This window comes from Ictalurus furcatus, chromosome 28, assembly GCF_023375685.1.
Source record: "Ictalurus furcatus strain D&B chromosome 28, Billie_1.0, whole genome shotgun sequence".
In the NCBI taxonomy this organism is placed as follows: Eukaryota; Metazoa; Chordata; class Actinopteri; order Siluriformes; family Ictaluridae; genus Ictalurus; species Ictalurus furcatus.
Genome location: NC_071282.1, coordinates 2,881,670 through 2,902,865, shown reverse-complemented (window position 1 = coordinate 2,902,865; position 21,196 = coordinate 2,881,670). Strand labels below are relative to the sequence as shown.

General features: G+C 41.7%; 1 protein-coding gene across 2 annotated transcripts; it reads right to left on the bottom strand.

Annotated features, from left to right (window-relative positions):
* Positions 1 to 5,383: 5,383 nt before the first annotated feature.
* Positions 5,384 to 19,851, bottom strand: gnb2 (guanine nucleotide binding protein (G protein), beta polypeptide 2). Of its 2 annotated transcripts, none has more exons than XM_053617866.1 (10): positions 18,960 to 19,851; positions 14,380 to 14,482; positions 14,146 to 14,184; positions 13,449 to 13,555; positions 12,888 to 12,951; positions 12,523 to 12,685; positions 12,061 to 12,127; positions 11,082 to 11,283; positions 10,756 to 10,972; positions 5,384 to 8,840 (listed from the first exon to the last, which is right to left on the bottom strand). In XM_053617866.1, the coding sequence occupies exons 2-10, from the start codon at positions 14,434 to 14,436 to the stop codon at positions 8,734 to 8,736; spliced, it is 1,023 nt and encodes a 340-aa protein (XP_053473841.1). In that variant the 5' UTR covers positions 14,437 to 14,482; positions 18,960 to 19,851; the 3' UTR covers positions 5,384 to 8,733. The 2 variants fall into 2 exon arrangements, with proteins under 2 accessions (XP_053473841.1, XP_053473842.1); XM_053617867.1 differs by lacking the exon at positions 18,960 to 19,851 and adding an exon at positions 16,397 to 16,803.
* Between the last annotated feature and the right edge of the window lie 1,345 nt (positions 19,852 to 21,196).

The following is a 21,196-nucleotide window of genomic DNA, read 5'->3' as shown; positions in this document are numbered from 1 at the left end:
TATATATATATATATATATATATATAATGTGTGTGTGTGTGTGTGTGTGTGTATTTGTTTCTCTCTCTCTCTCTTTCTTTCTCACACATACACACACTGTAAATAGATACAGTGCCCACACGCTTTTGTTCACACACACGCACAGCACTTCCTCACATACACACAACTCCCAGAAACACGCGCGCACACACACACTCATGCTCCGAACAGTCATTAGCAGAAATGGTTGTCCTCTTTTTTGGGGGTGATGATGATGTAAATGTATATGTGTGTGTTATGATGCGCGCGGATGCCAAATCGCTTCGCTTCCTTTTCAGCACCAGAACGAAATCGTTCTCTTTACCGACTTTTATAAGATCGCCGGATTTCAGAGTTCGCCTTTTTTTTGTTTGTTTGTTTTGTTTTTTGCGATGAGCGTTATTTCATTTCATTTCATTTCTACATTCCAACTTTACCACCACTGAAGAGAAGAGAGGAAGAAGCAGCAGCAGTGTGTGAAGCTGATCCAGCCGCCGCCGCCAGTGTTGGTGGTGCTGGTGCTGGTTGTCTCTGCCCCCTGCTGCTCTCGGGGTGGTACTGCAGCATCTGTAATTTTCCATTCTCACACTGTACTTGTAATTCAGTAGCCTAGTCGTTTAACCTAAAGGATTTCTTTAAAAAAAAAAAAATCTCTGTGATTTTTATTATTTATGTTTGAACTAGCAGAACATTTAGAGTACCGTTTGAGGAGCTCTCACAATAACGGTTATCGTATTTCGAGCTCGTCTGCCTCTTTTTCTTTTCATTTTTCCCTTCGGCTCTGTAGACCGGAAATTGGACAGGATTCTTCAGTCGTTTATAGTCGACACTTTTAAGAATCCGGATTATGCTTTTTCCGCTCGTACGGCACAGAAGTGCGACCGATATTACAAGCGCTCTCTCTGTCTCTGATTTAGCCTTGGAGATGCTTTTTTTTTTTTTTCTTTTCCCTTTTTTTTCCCCCACGCGCTCTCTTTCTCTCTCTTCATATTTTTTTTTTGTCTGAAGTTCCAGTATATTTCGGGCTGTTTGATATTCTCTGTATGTATAGGTATTTGGTATTATTCCTACTTTAATAATCTCTTGCTGTTCTATTGCAATACGTGCTGTAATTGTGCTGTTCTTGTTCAAAGTTGTCACGAAGGGAGTTCCTCTTTAACCAGTCGGATTATGAGGTCAGGGAGAAGTAGTTTTTGAATATTTTTTTTTTTTTTTTGTCTGGGAAGCAGAAATGCATGCTTCATTTCTGGGCGAAATTAAATCGATCGAGCAATTAGCTTACGGTATCATGCAGACGTCAACGGTGGCAACATTAAACTGGAGCTGGACCCATTGGTACGGTGATACCTGAAAACAATTCTTTTCTGCGTTTTTGGCTACAGCAGCCATTAGAACGAATGCACATTTTAAAGAAAAAGAAAAAGGGCAATTCACCGAAGGGGAAAGGATGTGGGATGGGAAAGACTTCCCATCAGGACTTCGACCTATGAATTCGAGAGGCGATAAAATACAAGACGGCAGGGCCGTGTTCTTCGTTTGGTAAAAGGCTCCATGGAGTCGGAGTCGTCTCATCCACCAACATACCCTAATGTTTTTTGGGGGTTTTTTTTAGTGGGTTTCCCACGTTGCAAAAAATTGTGCTCATTTAGGCGCCTAAATGTCTGTTCACACGGAACAAGATTTTATCACGTGCAGGAAGCACGCTGGGACGAGTGAACAGCTTTCGCTCGAGACAGAACATGCTTTGTTAATCATGTTTTTCCAGCACTCACTTGATTTTTTTAAAAAAAAAAAAAAAAAAAACCCCAGGCTTTCGTTTTTCATGTTTTGTTTAGGACGGCTGCTTCCTTTTCAGCACGAACAGGCTTATTGTTTGATGGCGCTCACAAATATTAGATGCATTTCTGCTGCCAAAAATGGCTCCCTGGTGTGACATACAGCCTTATTTGAAAATATATACATGTATAAAAACTCTTCGATTTGGAGTGCATGGGATATGAGCAGTGAATCATCATTTTCTTTGGTGGAAAAAAAAAAATTTGGACTCCTTTTTTTATTATTATTATTATTTCACTTTTATTAGTTAGCGAGACGTTTTTTTTTTTGTTTTGTTTTTTTTTTAGTTTTTAAACCGTGACTTTGGCTTGGATTTGCGTGCGTGTACGAGTGTGAGACTGTACTATAACCTATACACAGTGTGGTCCAAAGCAATAGCGGTGTGACTGGCGAGCTCGAGCAGGCTCTTCTCTTCAAGCCGCAAGCGTGCGGTGTGTTGCCTGCAGCTCTGCAATACTAGCAAATCACCACAACAATCACAACTCCTCCTCCTCCTCCTTCTTCTTCTTCTTCTTCTTCTTCTTCTTTTCCCCCTTTCCCTTTGCGCTAGCATAGCCTACTGTGGATCCGAAACCTTTTTGTTTACAAATCTTTAGGGTATATATATATATATACGATTCCGTTCTATTTGTATAGCGCTTTTAACAGTAGACATTGTCATAATGTACAGAAATCCGGATGTAGATTTAGATCCCCGATGAGCAAACTAGAGGCGAGAGTGGGGAGGAAGAAACTTTGAGAGACCCGTTCTCTTCTGGGTGACAAACGATAGTGAGATTATTATTATTATTATTATTATTATTATTATTATTATTATTAAGAGTCCTGGGATGAGCACGGGACAGTCTTTATGATTACAGCAGCAGTAGATCTACAGTATCCGTAAGCGAGGGTTCTGTATAGCTTTTGTTTGTCCCAGAAAGTGTATAATTAATCATTAATACCAGAAAGATGCCTATATAAAACGTTTGATAGTTGAATATGAGAGAATCACGATTGTAACATGCATATTAAAGCACTTTTATCTCGTTTTTACTAACGGCTGAGCGACGAAGACACAATTAGTTATATATATTTATGAAATAACTGAAAACAGTATTAAATGAGCGAGTAGCTTTCGAAACATCCTGGTGTGTCTTTAGGAAACGTTTCATGGTGAAGTGAATTGTACAGAATGTAGCTGATCGGTCAAGTAGGTTTAGCGTCTGAACAAAACTCCACGTAGCTGAACACTGGAACGTTGTGAGAGCAGCCATCTTGGAAGAATTCAGATTAAAAATGCGGTTAAGGTGAAGAAAAATAGGATTTTACAACGTCATCCGTATGGAAATGAAACAGTGTCGTTTATTGATAATTATTGATTTGCAGCAAATGGGTATTTCTGGAAAGTGCAGTATAGTCATTATTCAGTCGCTCCAGGGTTTCGTGACCGCAGAGACGAACGCACGATCAAACAAACTGCGCAGTATTGGAGGTGTCGAACAGAGTGGTTCAAAATTACCGCAGATTTGGGCCGAGACGCGTCGTCACGGCGCGCGTTCGGTCAAAGCGCTGTTCGATTCACGTGCGTCGAACGTGAGTACAGCGAAAAGGTCTCGTTTACCAACAGACGTCACCACGAAAGGCCGTACAGAACAATTTGATACGATTGTGATTTCGCCGATTCAAGTAGTTTTCGGTTTTTTAAAAGAAAGCACAAAAAACCTGCCGTGAAATCAATCACTAAAAATAAAACCCCCAAAACTGCGAAATCCTGTTCGGACGGATCAGTTGTTGGCGATGTTAGCTCGTCTAATGCAGCAAACATTGGAAACCGAGCATGACTTGGCTGATCGATTACATTTTGTAGGACTTTGATTTCCACCCCCCCAAACTTGTAGACAAATATCCTACTCTTTAAATGTTCTGTTATTCGTGCACTCATTACCCTGTGGACCCTTTTTTTGTTTCATCCTCGTACACACTCGTCCAGTTTCCACGTAGCTTATTAACGTTACCCCATTTGAACTGCCATGTTTACCGTTATAGCAGTGCCTTGGAGCCGGGGTGTGCGTGTGTCTTAGCAAAGGATGCTGTAATGTAATATATATTTTTTTTAATTTGATTTCATTCTTTTGATTAATATTGCCCCCACACACACACTCCAATTGCATAAATAGTTCAGGGAAGAAGTAGAAAAAAGAAATAGTGAAGCCAGTGCAATCAGAGATGTATCTCATGTCAAGAAAGTGCACTTAAACTGACGATAAGTTCAGGCCCGAAAGCCATTGCATTTGGAAAGTTCCTTTCCCCAGAATTAAAGCATCACACACCAGGTTGGGAGCGCATTGTTGGCGGGGGATCCTTCGGCTGGTAAAGTCTGATTACCCACAGTAATTTGAGATTCGAAGAGAAAATTACATTTGATACAGACTGTTTAAATTAAGAAAATTATTTATTTTTTTTTTTTTTTAGACTTTTCAATATCATGGCATAGTGATCAGTGTGAGAAGATACAGGGAGCAGCTCAGAGTAAATAAGCTCTGCTTTACATTGTCCGTAGTGTCGTTATTTTTTTTAAATGAGCTCGAAGTTTTGCACACACACCACACCACGAGAAACAATGTTCCTCGTCTTTCTTTCTTTCTCACCGTCGTTATCCAATTCCAATAAAAAGATTTCTTTCGTCCGACTCGACGACCAAATGAAGATTGAAAAATGAAATGGCTCTCACCTAGTTTTATCATCATCCTGTATCTGTATGCAATCATTGAACCTCTCTGTCTCTCTGTCTCTGTCTCTCTCTCTCTCTCTCTCTCTCTCTCTCTCTCTCTCTTTCTCTTTCTCTCTCTCATATATTTGTGAGCTTTAAGTTCCCGACCCCTGGCTGTAGAGGTTTGGGTTGCCATGGTGAGGATTCGCTTCCATGCATCGTGATGTAGCGAATCCCCCGTCATCCCACACACACAAGCTCCAAAGTCTCGTCTCAATCGCTTTCGTTCAAATTTCTTACCAAATGTTATCAGATGTAGTAATATTTTCCCGCTGTCTTAACCGATGGTGAAACTTATTTTCAAATCAATTATATCTATATATATCTATGTATATATATATATCTCCAAATCCTTTTAATGAGAAGTTAATCTAAATGGTTTAAGATACTAAGAGAGTTTATATGGAGGTGTACGGGGTGGCCGTGTGCGACGGAATCCAAATTTAATATATCGTTCTAGCGTTATTTTATTACATAGATATATCGAGGAGTATGTTGCGATGATTGAATGAATGTAACCTTGGCTTGATCGGATTTCTGTGCAACACCGTAACCGGCCTAATAACATTTCAAGCACAATGTATATTTCTGCTTTAGCTGTACATTCGGCTGTAATTCAGTGAGGGGATTAGACCGGTGCCTCTCACGCTCGCTCTCTCTCTCTCTCTCTCGCGCGCTCTCTCTATGAGCAGTGAGCTTTATAAAAGAGCGAGCGTGGGCATGTGTATGTGTGAATAGGAGAGCTATTTTTAAACCAAGTATGTACTGTTCATGATGCTCGAAGAGAGAAAATGAGGAGGAGGAGGAGGAGGATTAGAGTTAAGGGGCGGGGGGAGGTGTATGGGTTTTCTTCTTTCTTTCTTTTTTTTTCTTCTTTTTGCCAGTATGGACCAGTATGCATCAAATTAGTTAGAAAGCAACAAAAATACACACGTCATATTCATGTTTTTGAAGTCCGTCACCGTTTCCCCCACCCGCTATGAGACTCACCAGAATTCTAGCTTTGTCGTACGGTGTTACGAAGACACCAGCGACGTACAAAGGCTTACCGGGTTCTTACGACCTCGACAACATAGAGAAAGGCTACGTGCTTGTGAACTCCCTACACGAGATTTCGCACGAGGTTGTAGCGTCCCGGTGACGCCATACAAAGTTCTACAGCGTCGTATAGACGTGTAGTTTTCCGGACGCTCGGATGTCGGTTTAGCGGGCTACGTGTGGTTTTCCCCCAACGCCGCACAGACGTGTAGGTATGTGCAGGTTTACAGGATGGTCCCGTGTTTGTTTTATGGCACCCACGATGAGGTCTATTTATACAGCATCGTATGGTGAACTGCGTGTGCTGCTCGGCCAAACGACGAACGCGACCGCCAGGTGTAGTTTTTAAATTGCTCTACAAACCTTCTTTCGTAAGATAAACTCACACTGTTGAATTCTCAGGCTTGTATCCAAATTTGTACTTTGGTGTAGTCAAAAGCGTTGGGTGTTCCGCTTAATTAAATCACTCACTGAATCAAGACTTTAAAACCTTCCACAGACAGATGGTAAAATCTGTTCCTCAATCCAGATTCCCCCATTCGTTCACCACAATGATGAATCGATTGCTATATATATATATACACATCAGGAATCTTTAGCCGTCGGTGTGGGTCATGTGATGCGCATGAACCCGGTCCTGTTTCAGGTAGCATGTCGTGAGTGCGTGTGTGTGTGTGTGTGTGTTTATGGGTGTGTATCTCTTGTTTAAGGCCTTTAACTGCTGTTTTTTCAGGCACGTTGGTCTTCTTTACATGCGGTTAGCGTTATGCTAATTAGAGATTTCTCTTTATGATCCTCTAGTAATACTAACATACCCCTGGTTGATTTTGTAAATTTAAAAAAATAATTTTTTTGGCACGTCTTTGGTTGATTCTGATTGTGTAACCAGGAGAGGTCAAAGGTCAATAGAAAGTCTATAAAGTTGATATCCTCTGTGATGGGTTAATAATTGTTCGTGTCTTTTTTTTTTTGGCTTTTGTTTTTTTCCCCCATTGTTACCCTCCTAACCTAAACGTTTTAGTTTAAATAATAATAATTAAAAAAAAAAGTAGATATTTGACACACTGACTTTTTTTATTTTTATTTCTTTGTGTGTGTTTACGTTCAAGAGCAGATTTTGAGATGATTTTAAATGACCTGATGGTTTTCGAGTTTTACAGTGTTCGGGATGAAATCATACATCTGTAATGTCTTAAATACAGGATTGTTTGAAAATTAAACAAAATATATATATCTTGATATCAGTTTAAAAAAAAAAAAACTTGGTGTGGTTTCTTTTTTTCTCTCGCTTGATTTATTTATTTTTTTTTTTGTAGGGCAAACTATCCATCTTCTGAACCACTTATCCTACACAGGGTCACTTGGGGGGGGGGGGGAGATATCCCCCGGGACTCTGGGCACAACCTGGACGGGGCGCCCTGCCCATTGCAGGGCACAATCGCACATTCATACACTACCACCAGTTAGCCTACAACACATCTCTTTGGACTGGGGGAGGAAACCGGAGTACCCGGCGAAACACGCAAACAGGGTGGAGGCGGGATTCCGACCCCCGAGGGTGCGACGCAAACATCACAGCCCCAAACATTAAGGCACCGTAATCTTGCACATTTTTACAAACAATTTTTTTTTTTACACTTCTTCAACTTTTATTTATTGTCCTTACAGTGTTATCTGAGGCACGCAGGGAAAACATGAATAAAATAAAGCATAGAAAAATCAGAATATAAACAAAACATTCAAACAAAAACATCATATTTATTTCTACTGTATGCCACAGGTGTCTATTTTAAAATTAAGTGCGAAGTTTCAGTCGTCTAAAACAATCTGGCGTGATGGAAAAATCATGTTCTTACCGCATGCTTGTATTTCTCGGTCTTTAATAATCACATCATAATTGCCAAACCCTTTAACACGAATTACGATAAATATGTTTAATATATCATTTTCTGTACCTGTTCTCTCTGGACAACATTTTAGCCAGGTGACTTTAAGGGGCCCAAGCACCACATACACACGTGGCATGAAAATATGAAACGTTCTCAGAAATCGCTTGTGCAATCCAGTTGTAATGTTGCATGCAGGAGAGGGCTTCTAAGGATGGGGGGAAAACGAACAAACAAAAACAACATGCCAGATAATTGACAAGCATACACACAACAGTTCGGTTGTCCAATCAAAGACGTGGGTTATCATTACCTAACAGATGTGCTATAGTTTCTCCTGATAACCTTATGGTGCTTGGACCCCTTTGATTGCCATGTGCAGCTCCATTTGCTATTTTTATTTTTGCAATTGTTTGAAAAAACGACCTTTTTTTAAAAAAAAATAAATAAATAAAAAGGGGTTTGCTATGTATCTAGCTGACAACTGCTAAAGGCTACGATGCCTGTACCGTTATCTAGCGAGTCAAATGGAACCATTCAGCCTCCCTAAAGGGCGTACAAGAGCGATACCGAGTTCTTAATACCGTGGTGTACCGTATTACCAATTATCGGTGCGCGTCCGTTTCAGACGCTCAAATATCAAAAGCAAAAACAGTCCTAAAAGATAATCTCTCGTCTTCTCAGAGCCCGAGACTAGCAGTGAGCGTGTTGAAAATAAACAAATACAATCTCAAGTTGTTGGACTCGCAATTCGAGCAAAATCTCCTTCCACTTTTCGCTCCGAGTGTGTTTTTGAGTCACTTAAGAGTCGGAGTGTAAATTCTACGTCGTGTTTTAAGTCCTCTGCAAACATGTACAGAGTGTGTGTGAGGGTGTGTGTGTGTGAGTGAGAGAGATAGAGAGAAAGAAAGAAAGAAAGAACATTCGTGTTTAGCTTCAGTGGGTCAAACCTGTGACCTGCCTCCAGTTACTGGTGTACAGATTCAGGTGCGGTTATGTATACAAAGCAATTACCATAGTAAACAACTCAAGATACCTAGTTGGCATAATATATTATGTACAATATGCGTCAGAATTTGTGCATGTGTATGTTTGTGTGTATTGTGTATATATATATATACAGTAAAACAGGCATACAGTGTGTCGTGTGTGTGTGTGTGTGTGTGTGTGTGTGTGATAGAGAGAGAGAGAGAGGGAGAGAGGTCAGTTCCAGATCTTGAGGAAGCTGTCCCAGGAGCCAGTGCTCGCGGCCATGCCATCATCAGTCACGCCGAGACAGCTCACGCGATTGTCGTGGCCGGCCAGGACTCCTGTAGGAAAGGAACAGGTCATATTGTTTGTGTGTGTGTGTGTGTGTGTGTGTGTGTGTGTGTGTGTGTGTGTAATGAAAACATGATTTGTCTCTCTCTAAAAGCATCACGAACATGCTTCGAGAAAAACAAACAACAAAAAAAAAACCCCACTGCCGTTATATCATTAATTCGAGGAATTAAAAGCATGATCAAATCTATTCAAGATAACGATGGCTTCAGTAAACTGCTCACAATTAGCAGCATATTAACAAAATGGACACGTTATTTACACGACAGAATGCGCTGGATCAAGTGCTGTTTTATAAGCTGCTGAAGAATGAGGGTAGAAGCCACGTTCTTAAATTAAACTAGATTCCCGTTAGGTTTATTTCGATCCTCGTCGAGGTGGAATTCCTACAGTCGGGTCCACAAGTATTTGGACAGTGACAGTTTTCATAATTTGGCCTCTGTACACCACAAAATGAAGCAACAAGATGTAGACCAGAGTCCATCTGTTTTCACGTGCTCGAAAGTAAACTGGACAAACTAACAATCAAATATCCTCATTATTTTTAATACTCGGAAGCAAATCCTTTGCAGTTAATGACTGCCGGAGATGTGGAACCCATGGACATCATGAAATGCTGAGTTTCCTCTTTGGAGATGCTTTGGCAGGTCTTTACTGCAGCCGCCGTCAGTTGCTGCTCGTTTGTGGGTCTTTCTACCAACAGTTTGGTCTTCAGGAAGTGAAAAGCGCGCTTGATTCGCTTGAGGTCATCAGACATTTAAGAACATTCCATTTCTTTGCCTTAAGAAGGTCTGGGGAAGTTTTGGATCATTATCCGTCTGTAGCGTGAAGCGCCGTCCCTTCCAGTTTTGAAGCATCTGACTGAATCTGAGCTCTGTATACGTCCGAACTCATTGTTACTTCGATCAGCAGTCACATCAATAAACACCAGTGACCCAGTTCCATTGGCAGACATACATGCCCATGCCATAACACTGCCTCCACATGTCTGACAGATCACCCGCTATGCTTCGGATCATGAGCCTTTCCTTTACTCTTCCACACTCTTCTCTACCCGTCATTCTGGTACAAATTAATCTTGTATCAGAACTGGGCAGTCTGTTCTTCAGTGTTCCCACTTTGGATAAAAGCACTATATAAGTGCAGACCATGTACCAAATGGTTTGCATTTTGAGGTAAACTGTCTGTATTTACATTTGTGAAGGCGTCTCTTGATCGTAGACTAATGATACACCTACCTCCTCCAGAGTGTTCTGACTTGGCTAGATGTTGTGAAGGGGGTTTTTCTTGACTGAGGAAAGAATTCTGCGATCGTCCACTTGTCCATCCAGTCGTCTTCTGTGGTCTTCCAGACCTCATGGTGTTGCTGAGCTCGCCAACAATTCCTTCTTTTTAAGAACGTATCAAATTATTGATTTGGCCACTCAAAGTTTTTGCTCTCTCTTCCTACTGGGTCCGTTTTGGGCTTGTTTTTCAGCCTAATGACAGCCTTCGTCACTTGCATCAGCACTACTTTGGACCACGTATTGAGAGCTCCCATGAATAGCTACTAAATTCAGCACTTGGAATCAGCTCCAGACCTTTTAACGCCTTAATCTGTCATGAAATAGCGATGGAACAGGCCACACATGGCCATGAAAGTACTTATCAGTCACTTGTCCAATTACTTTTGAGCCTTAAGTGTGTCGCTGTCCAAATACTTATGGACATGACTGTACATCATCGTTTTAAGCCTTACAGTGCACATAACTTTCTCTGCATTAATATTGTCTTAACTGGATTTACATCACCGACTCCGATTACAGCAGTAACACTCGGATTAACTTCTTTATTTTATAAATACCTACGAGGAATACTAAGGATTTGTAAATTGTCTTTGATGGAGAATTTTGGTAAGGATCGTACCTGCACGGTCTCCTTTCATGGCGTCCCAGATGTTGCAGTTGAAGTCATCGTAGCCGGCGAGGAGCAGGCGGCCCGAGCGCGAGAACGCCACCGACGTGATGCCGCAGATGATGTTGTCGTGCGAGTAAAGGCCGAGCTCCTGATCGGCGCGCAGGTCAAACAGGCGGCACGTGGCATCGTCTGAGCCCGTGGCAAACGCACTGCCGCTGGGGAAGAACTGACGACACGAAAAGTGCATGAACGAGCGAATTCGTTTGTCTGCCATGTAACTATTTCAGATTCTGCCACGAAGTTCACGTGGGCGCGCACGAGCAAGGTGTACTCACACACACGGCGTTGATGTCGGACTCGTGGCCCGTAAACGTCTGTCTGCACATGCTGTCTCTGACGTCCCACAGTTTGATCGAGGCGTCGCACGCGCCTGAAATGAACGTGCGCGAATCCGGAGACAAAGACAAGCTCATCACGTCTCCGCTGTGACCTGAGAAGAGCGTGGTCTGCTGGCCTGTCTCGATGTCCCACAGAGCACTGACACACACACACACACACACACACACACACACACACAAAGAATTCACTTACATTATTAGTGCTCACTACAAATTACCTTAATGATGACCTGCAGTGATTATCTTCTGTAAAGTCAGACACCGATAGTCACCTTCGTGAAATGCGATTTATTCCACAGTGATCATCACCCCCCAACTCCCCGCCCTTTTTTTTTGTTGTTGTTGAGGTCTTGCCAATTCCCACCCAATGACTAACTGATAACGGATATCAACTACCAACTGGGGACGATGGAGCAAACACGTACTTCCTCCAAGACACATGAAGCCAACCTCTTTCAAACTGCCGCAGCATCCCAGGGCAGCGGAACACATTCGGAGGAAAGCGCCCTCTGCAGGGAAGAGCACCCAGAATGCGCTACCAGTTTTACTCCAGGCTGTGGAAGGCCGTGGCAATGTCGGGATTCGAACCCGGGAATCTCCCAAACGCTGCTCCATCGCTCCACCAGTATCGCGGTACAGTAATTCCCAGATGCACTAAGCAGCAAACGCTTCCCCCACACTGCCACCAACTTCCGGAGTCGGGTTTTGTCAGTGGAGTCACAAACAAATGCAAACGCACGAGCAGGCCGTTACCTAAGGAACCCATTTTGGAGCTTATTTGCTGCAGCACGCCGTTCAATTAAGTCGACAACGTAACCGTTACTCAACGGAAAGGTTTAACACTTGTACTTCAATTTGCTAGTTGCCGTGGGGAGATGTTCCCGAGATTTCACATCCAGGAGAGGGTTAAACGTACCAGGCGGTGTCTCCTGAACTCGTGATGATCTGATTGTCATCGATGAAGCGACAGCAGGAAAGGTAACCTGAGGAAGAGCACAAGCAGGAAGCACACACCGTGACACACCGAGACTCAAATAGTGCGAATATCAAATGTCAACACGTTTATGTAAAACAAGTTGTTTTTTTTTTAAAAGCCTCAGCCATCAAGATCATAACCAATCGACATCAAGTCATGCTTCCCTCTGCATTAACTACTGGTTGCTAAGTTGCAAAAAAAAACTTTAAATAAAATAAATACTGAAAGGTTGTCCAAATTGTCGTCAAGTGCTGATGTTTACAGGAAGCTGAATTTCTAAATGGTAAATATGAAATGCTGTATAAATCTTCTACAGTGGCTCGACAGCCAGTTAACAGCCTTTAACATCCAGCTGCGCTCGCTCGTGCGTGTGTTTGTGTGTGTGTGTGTGTGTGTGTATACCCGTGTGTCCAGGGAGCTCTCGGCTGACTCGCACATTGCCCTCGCGGGTCTTCAGGCTGTAGATGGAGCAGATGTTGTCCAGACCGCCGCAGGCGACAAAGTTTCCAGACGGAGCGTAAGCGCACGTCATCACCCATGACGAGCGCAGCGGGATGGCGTGGATCTGTCCAATCAGAGCACTTTTAGATAGCCTGAATAGAATACTATAAACACTACTCAAACATCCAGCATGATGATAGATAGATAGAGAGAGAGAGCAATTCGTTTTCGGCACACTAGGCACAGTTAGGGTGTGGCAGGGCGGGTTAACGGCGTGGTTATTTCAGATCATTCGCCATTACGCCGAGCATATCACTGTGATGTACCTTGTTAGTGGTGTAACTGTCCCAGATGATCAGTTTGCCATCTTGTGAAGCACTGACCAGGAGCCTGAGAGGAAAGTGATCAGGAGGAAGAGGGGGTGAGAAAAATAACTTTTTATTATTATTATTTAATTAATGAATTTTTGGTTAAAATGGATGTTTATCATAATAAAGTGATTATAAACAGCATCCTCTAGTGGATGAAGGCAACATTACAATCCTGTCCAACTAAAGGAAGACATTCAGTGATCTCTTTAAAATGATGCATGCTTGGTAAAAAAATAAATAAATAAACAAACCCAAAAAAAACTGTCATCTAAAAGGCATGCATTTCTATATATATATATATATATATATATATATATATATATATATATATATATATATATATATATATATATATATATTTTCACACTTCCACGTAATCCGTGTCAACATTTTCATGTTCTACTGTTAATCGACCCACAGTGGGGTGAAATATCAGATCTAAAAGGTTCATGGTGAAAACATGTGGAAAGCTACACTTTCAGCAGAACGACTAGAACAGTGCAATACAGATTGTACCTGGAGTCAGAGCCCCAGTGCATGGCGTAGATTTTGGCTAAATGACCTCTGAGAGTACGCCTTGTCCGCATCTGAATCCTACCCACCGGGTCCAGTCCCGCTGTTATCTACACACACACACACACACACACACACACACACACACACACACACACACACACACACGTATAAACGACTTTATAATCTATATAACAGCTCTGTTGAATTCTCAATTCTGGTCAAAACGGTGTTGATTATTTTCTCCAACAGCAGTCCTGACAGGCTTTATTATTAATAAATGCGCTCATTGTAGTATGTTAGCGTTTCTATGGTAACAAGGCGATTTAAAAAATAAATAAATAAAAGGGGCAATGGAAAGTCTTCGGGATGAAGGAGTTTACGCTTTGCGCTTTCTCGGGAACATAGTCTTATTAACCAAAACAGGAGAGGCTGATGAAGGAAGGAATGTTCATAGCTGCTGTAATGTAAGTGATAACAGGAACGAAACTAACTTCCACAACAGATATTCCAGAACGTTCAACTATAAGTATAATCAGATGTAACGTACATGTTTTCTCATCAGTAAAAAAAAAAAAGGGGGGGGGGGGGAGATAGAATTGTCAATTTGCTGTGCGAGATGATGAATAAAACACTTCAGGATACACTGATCTAGGAAAATGATCAACGTCAGGCTGGTAACCTGTGTGTGAGCTTTTACCTGAGTAAGTGTAGAGTCTCCACATGCTTTCCTTGCATCCTGTAAAAACAGGTTTAAAGATTATTCTATTCAGTGGTTAGAAGAAGAAAAAAAAAAAGAAAAAGACACTATTTTAAACTACTTACGATACCCATGGTGGTCTTCAGAACTGCACCGTGATATAATTGACCAAAATATCAACAACAATATCAATATCATATATCGTGCGGATAGTAGTTACGAGCGTTCTCTTACTCGTATCTGGTTCTTCAGCTGCTCAGCCTCCTGTCGAAGCTGCTCCAGCTCGCTCATCTTGAAATGACCTTTGACCTTGAACCTCAGTCACTCCCACAACCACCTATGAAGTCAAACCACAGAGCCAAAATAAATATTAAAAAGTCAAATGGACTCTATTAATCCAATTGTTTGACCAGATTTTTTTTTTTTTTTTTTTTTACACGTGGTCATGTAACACAGCACACTATGATATCTTAAATCAGATTAAAGCCACCAGTGGATTGTGAGAAATCTGGATTTTATCCCAATTACCAGGTTGTTCGGTGTACGCATAGTGCACATAGCGCAGAAACTTCCAAACAAATACCAAAAGACATATTTGTGAATACTCCGACTCAAGCCTGGAGTCGGGCTAGTGACCTCGATTACATTTTGCTCAGAGCCAACTGTAAGAAACATACAACCTCAGGGAATAAAATATACCGGCTTCTCTTTATCAAAAGTTACACAGACGCGAGCGCAGATCCGAGCACACGCGATCACGCGATTCCAAATCTGTGTCATGAAACTGATGAATCAGCTTCAGCTGCATGGACACATGCTCCTACATGTTGTAGTGTTCGTTGTGTTAGCAAATATATATATATATATATATATATATATATATATATATATATATATATATATATATATATATATATATATATATATATATAAATTATACAATAAACTCCAAAAAAGACCCCATATCCGGTTGAATGCTCGAATCTAATTGGCTGGCGGGTGTGCATTATTTCTGTAGAACAGCACGGCTCGGAAAGTAGTTCCGGCCTTAACGTGGACGATAGGTTTAATATTAATATGCAACTAACAGATATTCCACAACGTTAAATCTTACTATAAACCATTCAAATGCACGATTCATTAATAAGTCAAACGTTCTAATCGTTGCCAAATCATTGTCGTACAAGTGGAATAACACACTCCAGACTGTGCTGTCATACAAAAATATATCCGCACGTGTAGCATCCTACATGCACTCTGACCAATTATCATGAACGTCTGATTTTTGAAAAATTTTAAATAATAAAAAAAAAGTTATTATAGCACTGCACCTCCAATACTTATCGAAACTGAAAGTGTTGTGAAGTGTGTACGCTCGTTCTACGATAACACAAGGAGATTTAAATAAATAAATAAATAAATAAGAGAGGGTTACCATTTATACACCACTGCAACAAATGTGCCATTATAACAGAAGGCGGTTCGGTTACTAATGACTAACTTCAAAAGCGTCCCGTCTGACCAAAATGATCTACAACAGTACTGTAAAGAAAAACAGCATAAAGAAACCGATTCCTAATCCCGACTCCACTAGGGCTCGGTCGTTCCTAGAAATGCTTTCCGAGTTTAAAACAAATGGGCGTTTGAATCATATTATTTAATCAAAGCCTTTGATCTATGAGCTGTTTGAAACTAGCATTAAAAAAAACAAAAACCATAAGGATTGTTCCAACTACAACACATCACCAGGGATTTATTAATGCGTAATACAGTGCATTATTCTCGTTAATATTTAATGTGTCATGCGTAGGCCCTGGCGCTATTGGTTTGAAAGTGCAATTTGTATGTCTGGAGCAAGGAAGCTGCAGCAACGGCCACTTTAATCTCCCCTAATGGAAAAAAGTGTAATCCAACAGCTCCAGAGGCCACTTAGAAGACCCAAAAGAGATTAACATTACTGCAAAATGGTACACAAGATTAAAAATAAAAAAATACAAATAAATAAATAAATAATCAAACGCCGTGTGATTGGATTGGCATTGATGAGATTTATATTTACAGCATTTTGCAGTGATCCAGAGAGATGAATTACGAAAATGAAGATCTCATATTAGCACGAAATAAACAGTATAACGTGTACGGCTGAATATTACAGCTCTGAGTAATGGTGTCTGCTTAGCATCATTATTAAATGATGAGAAATAATGCGAAATAATCGGGTTAAGAGAAGCACACGTTGTTAGGTTCTTACCCTTTGGTAGTATATCGAAATGAAGTTGAAGATTCCGCCTCCTTCTCTGGTCCCAATTTAAAAAGCGGTCTTTTTTTTTGTTTGTCGTTGTTGCGACAACTTTATAACACGGTGTTCGGATATATAACGATTCCATGCCATGCCATTATAGAAGTACACTCCTGTCTCCAGGCGTTGCAATGTATGCGTAATAAAATCTCTGGGACGTTGTTAAGTTTTATCCAAAAGGCAGCTGCATTCTGAATTTGTCACACACAAATTTTAAAATAGGATCAGCTTCTTTTTTTTCCTTCTTCTTCTTCTTTTGCATTAGTATGTGGGTGTATTCAAATTCACCGAAGCCGCTGACCAATGAGCGACCTCTGCTTGGATTTGCATATTTCCCGTTAAAAAGAGTCGCACACTATGTCGAGAGCTTTGCATGCGGAACAAGCGAAGGCTTGAACGCTGAAGTAACAGATTACAAACTCGCCCAGGACGTTTACATAAACAAAACTGTCGTGCAGGAGGTTCGATGACTTTATACCACTACACCAACACAGTCCAGTCCTGGACGGCCTACTGAGATTTGTGGGTTTGTTTGTTTTTTTTTTCTAGTAAAACACCAAATTCAGCTCCTGAAGGCCTTCAGCTGATGCGCCCAGTCAGGTGTTAAATAATCTACAATTCTCACGTCCAACGATCCTGCATCACATACATATATACACACACACAAGGAAGGACAGCGTAGAAAGTCAGTCATTATTCTTGATTCCCAAAGGCATAAAAAGAACCTAATAATTATTCAACACAGGAAGACAAAAAAAAAACACATCAGTAATTGGAGATGTTTGGGAACATGACAAGATGCATTGACTTCAAGAGAAAGAGAGAGCGTGGAGAAGGAACGGCCATTTACAGCCGTCATAATGTCCGTGATGATAGGAACTTGTTACTATAAATGGATAAAAAGCACAAGGTGTCGTTCTTTAATTAATTACCGTTGGTATTTTTAAACCCTGTTATTCCGAGATTAGTTCTCTCATGACCTGGAGAGAACGTCGTCACGCCTAAGCTCCATCACGTGACACGGAGATGTTGAAGACTAACGGAACGGTTGCCTGGATCGGCTGTTATTTTTTTTTACTCCCTGATTCTTGGGAGATTATTATTGGATTTCCTCTTTGAACCAACACTGTAGCAAATATATTATATATAGAAGTGTAATTTAGGTCTTAATCGCAATAAAACCACCATAAATTACCGGTGCTCTTTATATAATAGGAGAAAAGAAAGAAAAAAAAGTTACATTATTAGATGTGTACATCAAGCAATAGCTTCCCATGTCTCAGAATGAGCATGAGAGGAGACCTAATTAATGGCACCCCCATAGGTTAATAGGTGACTAAAGGGAAAACTCTCTGGTAGGGTTCTTCATAGACGTTCAAGTGACGTCCGTCTGGCTTACGCAAACACTATGGCACAACTGTGGAGCAAATGGAGGTCTTACAGGGCATCGCTCGGCGTGTCGTGCAAACACACGACGTAATCGTTAGCCTTTACAAACGAGGTGTGGCCAAGCCAATCCTTTCCAAGATGGATGACTTTGAGAAGCGGCAATCGTCTTCCTGTAGGCGTGGCACCCGTCATGAGGTTTGAATAGCACCACCTGTAGTACCGGCGCATCTGGCACTTGCGATACAAAACCACAGCTAGTATGCAAAAGATTGTAAGCTCACGAAGGTGGTCGTGTCTTCGAAAAACCCGTCTCGGACATTGTCTCCGCATTAAGTGCTGAGGCTTTATGCTTTTTTCTTTCTTCCTGCACTCAATTCATGCAAAATCACACCTCGTGTACTTGATCTATCCACCCATTTTCCACACTTATCCTAGGGTCAGGGTCACGGGGAGCCTGGAGCCTATCCCAGGGAACACGAGGACACCCTGGATGGAGTGCCAACCCATCATGGCACACACACACACACACACACACACACACACACACACTAGGGACAATTTGGAAGCGCCGAACAGCCTACAATGTATGTATTCGGACTGGAGGAGGAAACCAGAGTACCCGGAGGAAACCATGCGGAGAACACGCAAACAGGGCGGAGGCGGGACTCGAACCCCCAATCCTGTGTGTGCGAAGCGCAATTATGAATACATGCAGGACAGTTCAGAAAATGAGTCACTGGAGTACCCATTCATTTTGAACTTGTTGGAACTGCACCCTTTCAGCACTTGACTACACAGGTCAATGATGTAACCTTCAAGCACAATATTTGATGCTTAAAACGTAACGGGCGCGTGACCAGTGGACCAGTTGCAGTGTACAGGCCTGTCGCGTGAGGACGGACGAGAACAACCTGTTATTGCAATGACAAAGCTGTATCCAAATGGATCGTGCAACATTCAGCCGACATGACATCCGGTCCACGCAACATGATATTTAAACAGAAACACTTAACCAGGCCTGCATCACAGGGGAAACGATCTCTACCCCAGATTATAACCCTTTTTGCATCCATGTTATTCATGCTGATACAAGGCCCATGACAGCCTGCTTTATACACTACAGTACCTGTTCGTTCAGCGTTGTCGGCCTCAGCACGGGAAGACTTCCAGAGCTGACAGCTTGACGAAGCGCTTCAGTCCGATCTCTTCTTCTAGGAGGAATGTTCAAACCCGAACGCACATGATGGCCGTGAATCAGGCCTCGCAAACACGCAGCACAGAAAGAAAGAAAAAAAAAATCACTGCATTTCTCCAAATGGACCTGAAGATCACAAACCCCGGGGACTGAGTCCGCTCGTAGCGCCTTCTCTCTTTAATAAAGCCGCAGATGCAAAATGCGCTTGTTTTCGTCCGGGGGAAAAATGCGAGAAGAAAGAAATCCCCCCCCAAAAAATCAGGCTATAAATAAAACGCTCGTTTCGATTTTTTTTTCCCTCCGTTTGTCTCCCCCCTGTCCTTCCTTCCTTCCTTCCGTCCTTCCTTCCTCTGGCTTCTCTTTCTCTCTCCTTGTTTCGTTGCGCGGAATGAATTATTCAAATTAATCCGCAATGCACGGATGCTGTGCACGCGAATGTAAATAAATGTCCAAAAAATAAATATTATTATTAATAATAATAATAATAATAATAATATAAATAATTCAAAATTCTTGGCTATCTCGCCGGTGGAGCGCACGAGCCACCCATAAGTTCTCCTCCAGTGTCAGACGCCAAATCATCCAGCCGGACAGATTTCAGGAATTAAAGCGACCTTATTATTATTATTATTATTATTATTATTTATTATGGCATCAAATGAGTTCAATAATTAGCGCGCGCGCCGTTATGAGTCCTGCGGCTTACAGGATCCAACCTCACGGTTCGGCGTGTGAGATATCCTCCAACGTCTCGTATGTGAGATTCGACCACACCCATTTTATACAGACCGTACCATTACACCGCCCCCTCTTTTTTCTCTTTCTTTCTTTCTTTCTTTTTTTTTTAAAAAAAAAAAGAAAAGAAAAGGAAGAACGAGTTATTTTAAAGACATTAAAAGTCCCATCTAAAGAAATCTTATTTTTCAAACAAACAAATGTACTAACATAAAACAGGGGGTGTAAAAGAATTAAACATGTCCTCATGAAGATAAACATTTACAGATTGTGGTAGCCACCCTGTACTGTTAGTCCAGTTTAAAGCAGCTATTCGCATCTTCTCGGTATGTCCCAAACTAACTTCAGGGAGACATTTATTATTTTTAATGGGCTAGTGTTGACAACCAGTTGCACCAAATGTGCAATGAGTTTCACATATGCTCTTCATGTCCACCTTGGTTTCCTTTCAGGTTCTCTGGTTTCCTCTTACGTCCCAAAAGCAAGCTAGTAGGCTACGTGGACTATGTGTGAAGGATGGACTTCATGAGAGGTAATAAAATAAGCCATGTCATTATCCATCCATCCATCTTCTATAACGCGTACTCCTTTTCAGGGTCACGAGGAACCTGGAGCCTATCCCAGAGAGCATCAGGCACAAGGCGGGGTGCACCCTGGACAGGGTGCCAGTCCATCGCAGGGCACAATCACATACACACTCACACACCCATTCATACACTACAGACACTTTGGACAATCAGCCTACCATGCATGTCTTTGGACTGGGGGAGGAAACCGGAGTACCCAGAGGAAACCCCCACAGCACGGGGAGAACATGCAAACACACAGGGCCACAGTGGGAATCGAACCCCCGACCCTGGAGGTGTGAGGTGAACATGCTAACCACTAAGCCACCGTGCACCCCACCATATCATTATCTAGACATTCATATTTTTATGCAATCTAGGAACGGATCTAATCCATATTGCAAATTCAACTTTGATTTGAACATAATTAGGCGGCGGCGCTCCATAGGTGCTCTTCCCATCTTTCACTGCCCCATGTCTACAAAAATTTGATCTGAATAACTTCACACCAGCATTAATTAAAATTCTTCTCTGGCTGAAACGTGTGCTCCTCTTCTCAGGAGACCCGAGGCTCCACCCAAAGGACACTCACTCCTAATTATACCTGGTGTAATTACCCTCTCTCTCTCACTGAGAGAGAGAGAGAGAGAGAGAGAGAGAGAAAATGAAAGAGAGAGAGAGAGAACGAAAGAGAGATAGCTGTAAAAAAAAAATATCATTAGAACATTAAGAAATAACTATAAAAAGACAACACCTACTCTACAACTAATGTAAATTTAAAGAGTTGGTGGTCACCGCCTCACCCCCCTCTTAACTGATGTGATGGTACATTCCACCTGCCCTGCTCTTAAGGCTCCATTAGGGACC

What these genes read in the sequence shown, in the direction of transcription:
- gnb2 (XM_053617866.1), bottom strand. Translation starts at nt 14,436, where the DNA reads ATGAGCGAGCTGGAGCAGCTTCGACAGGAGGCTGAGCAGCTGAAGAAC. An exon ending in CACTGGGGCTCTGACTCCAG is followed by an intron (nt 12,952 to 13,448) that starts GTACAATCTGTA and finishes CTTTCCTCTCAG; the next exon opens with GCTCCTGGTCAGTGCTTCAC. An exon ending in AGAGCTCCCTGGACACACGG is followed by an intron (nt 12,128 to 12,522) that starts GTATACACACAC and finishes GCTCTTCCTCAG; the next exon opens with GTTACCTTTCCTGCTGTCGC.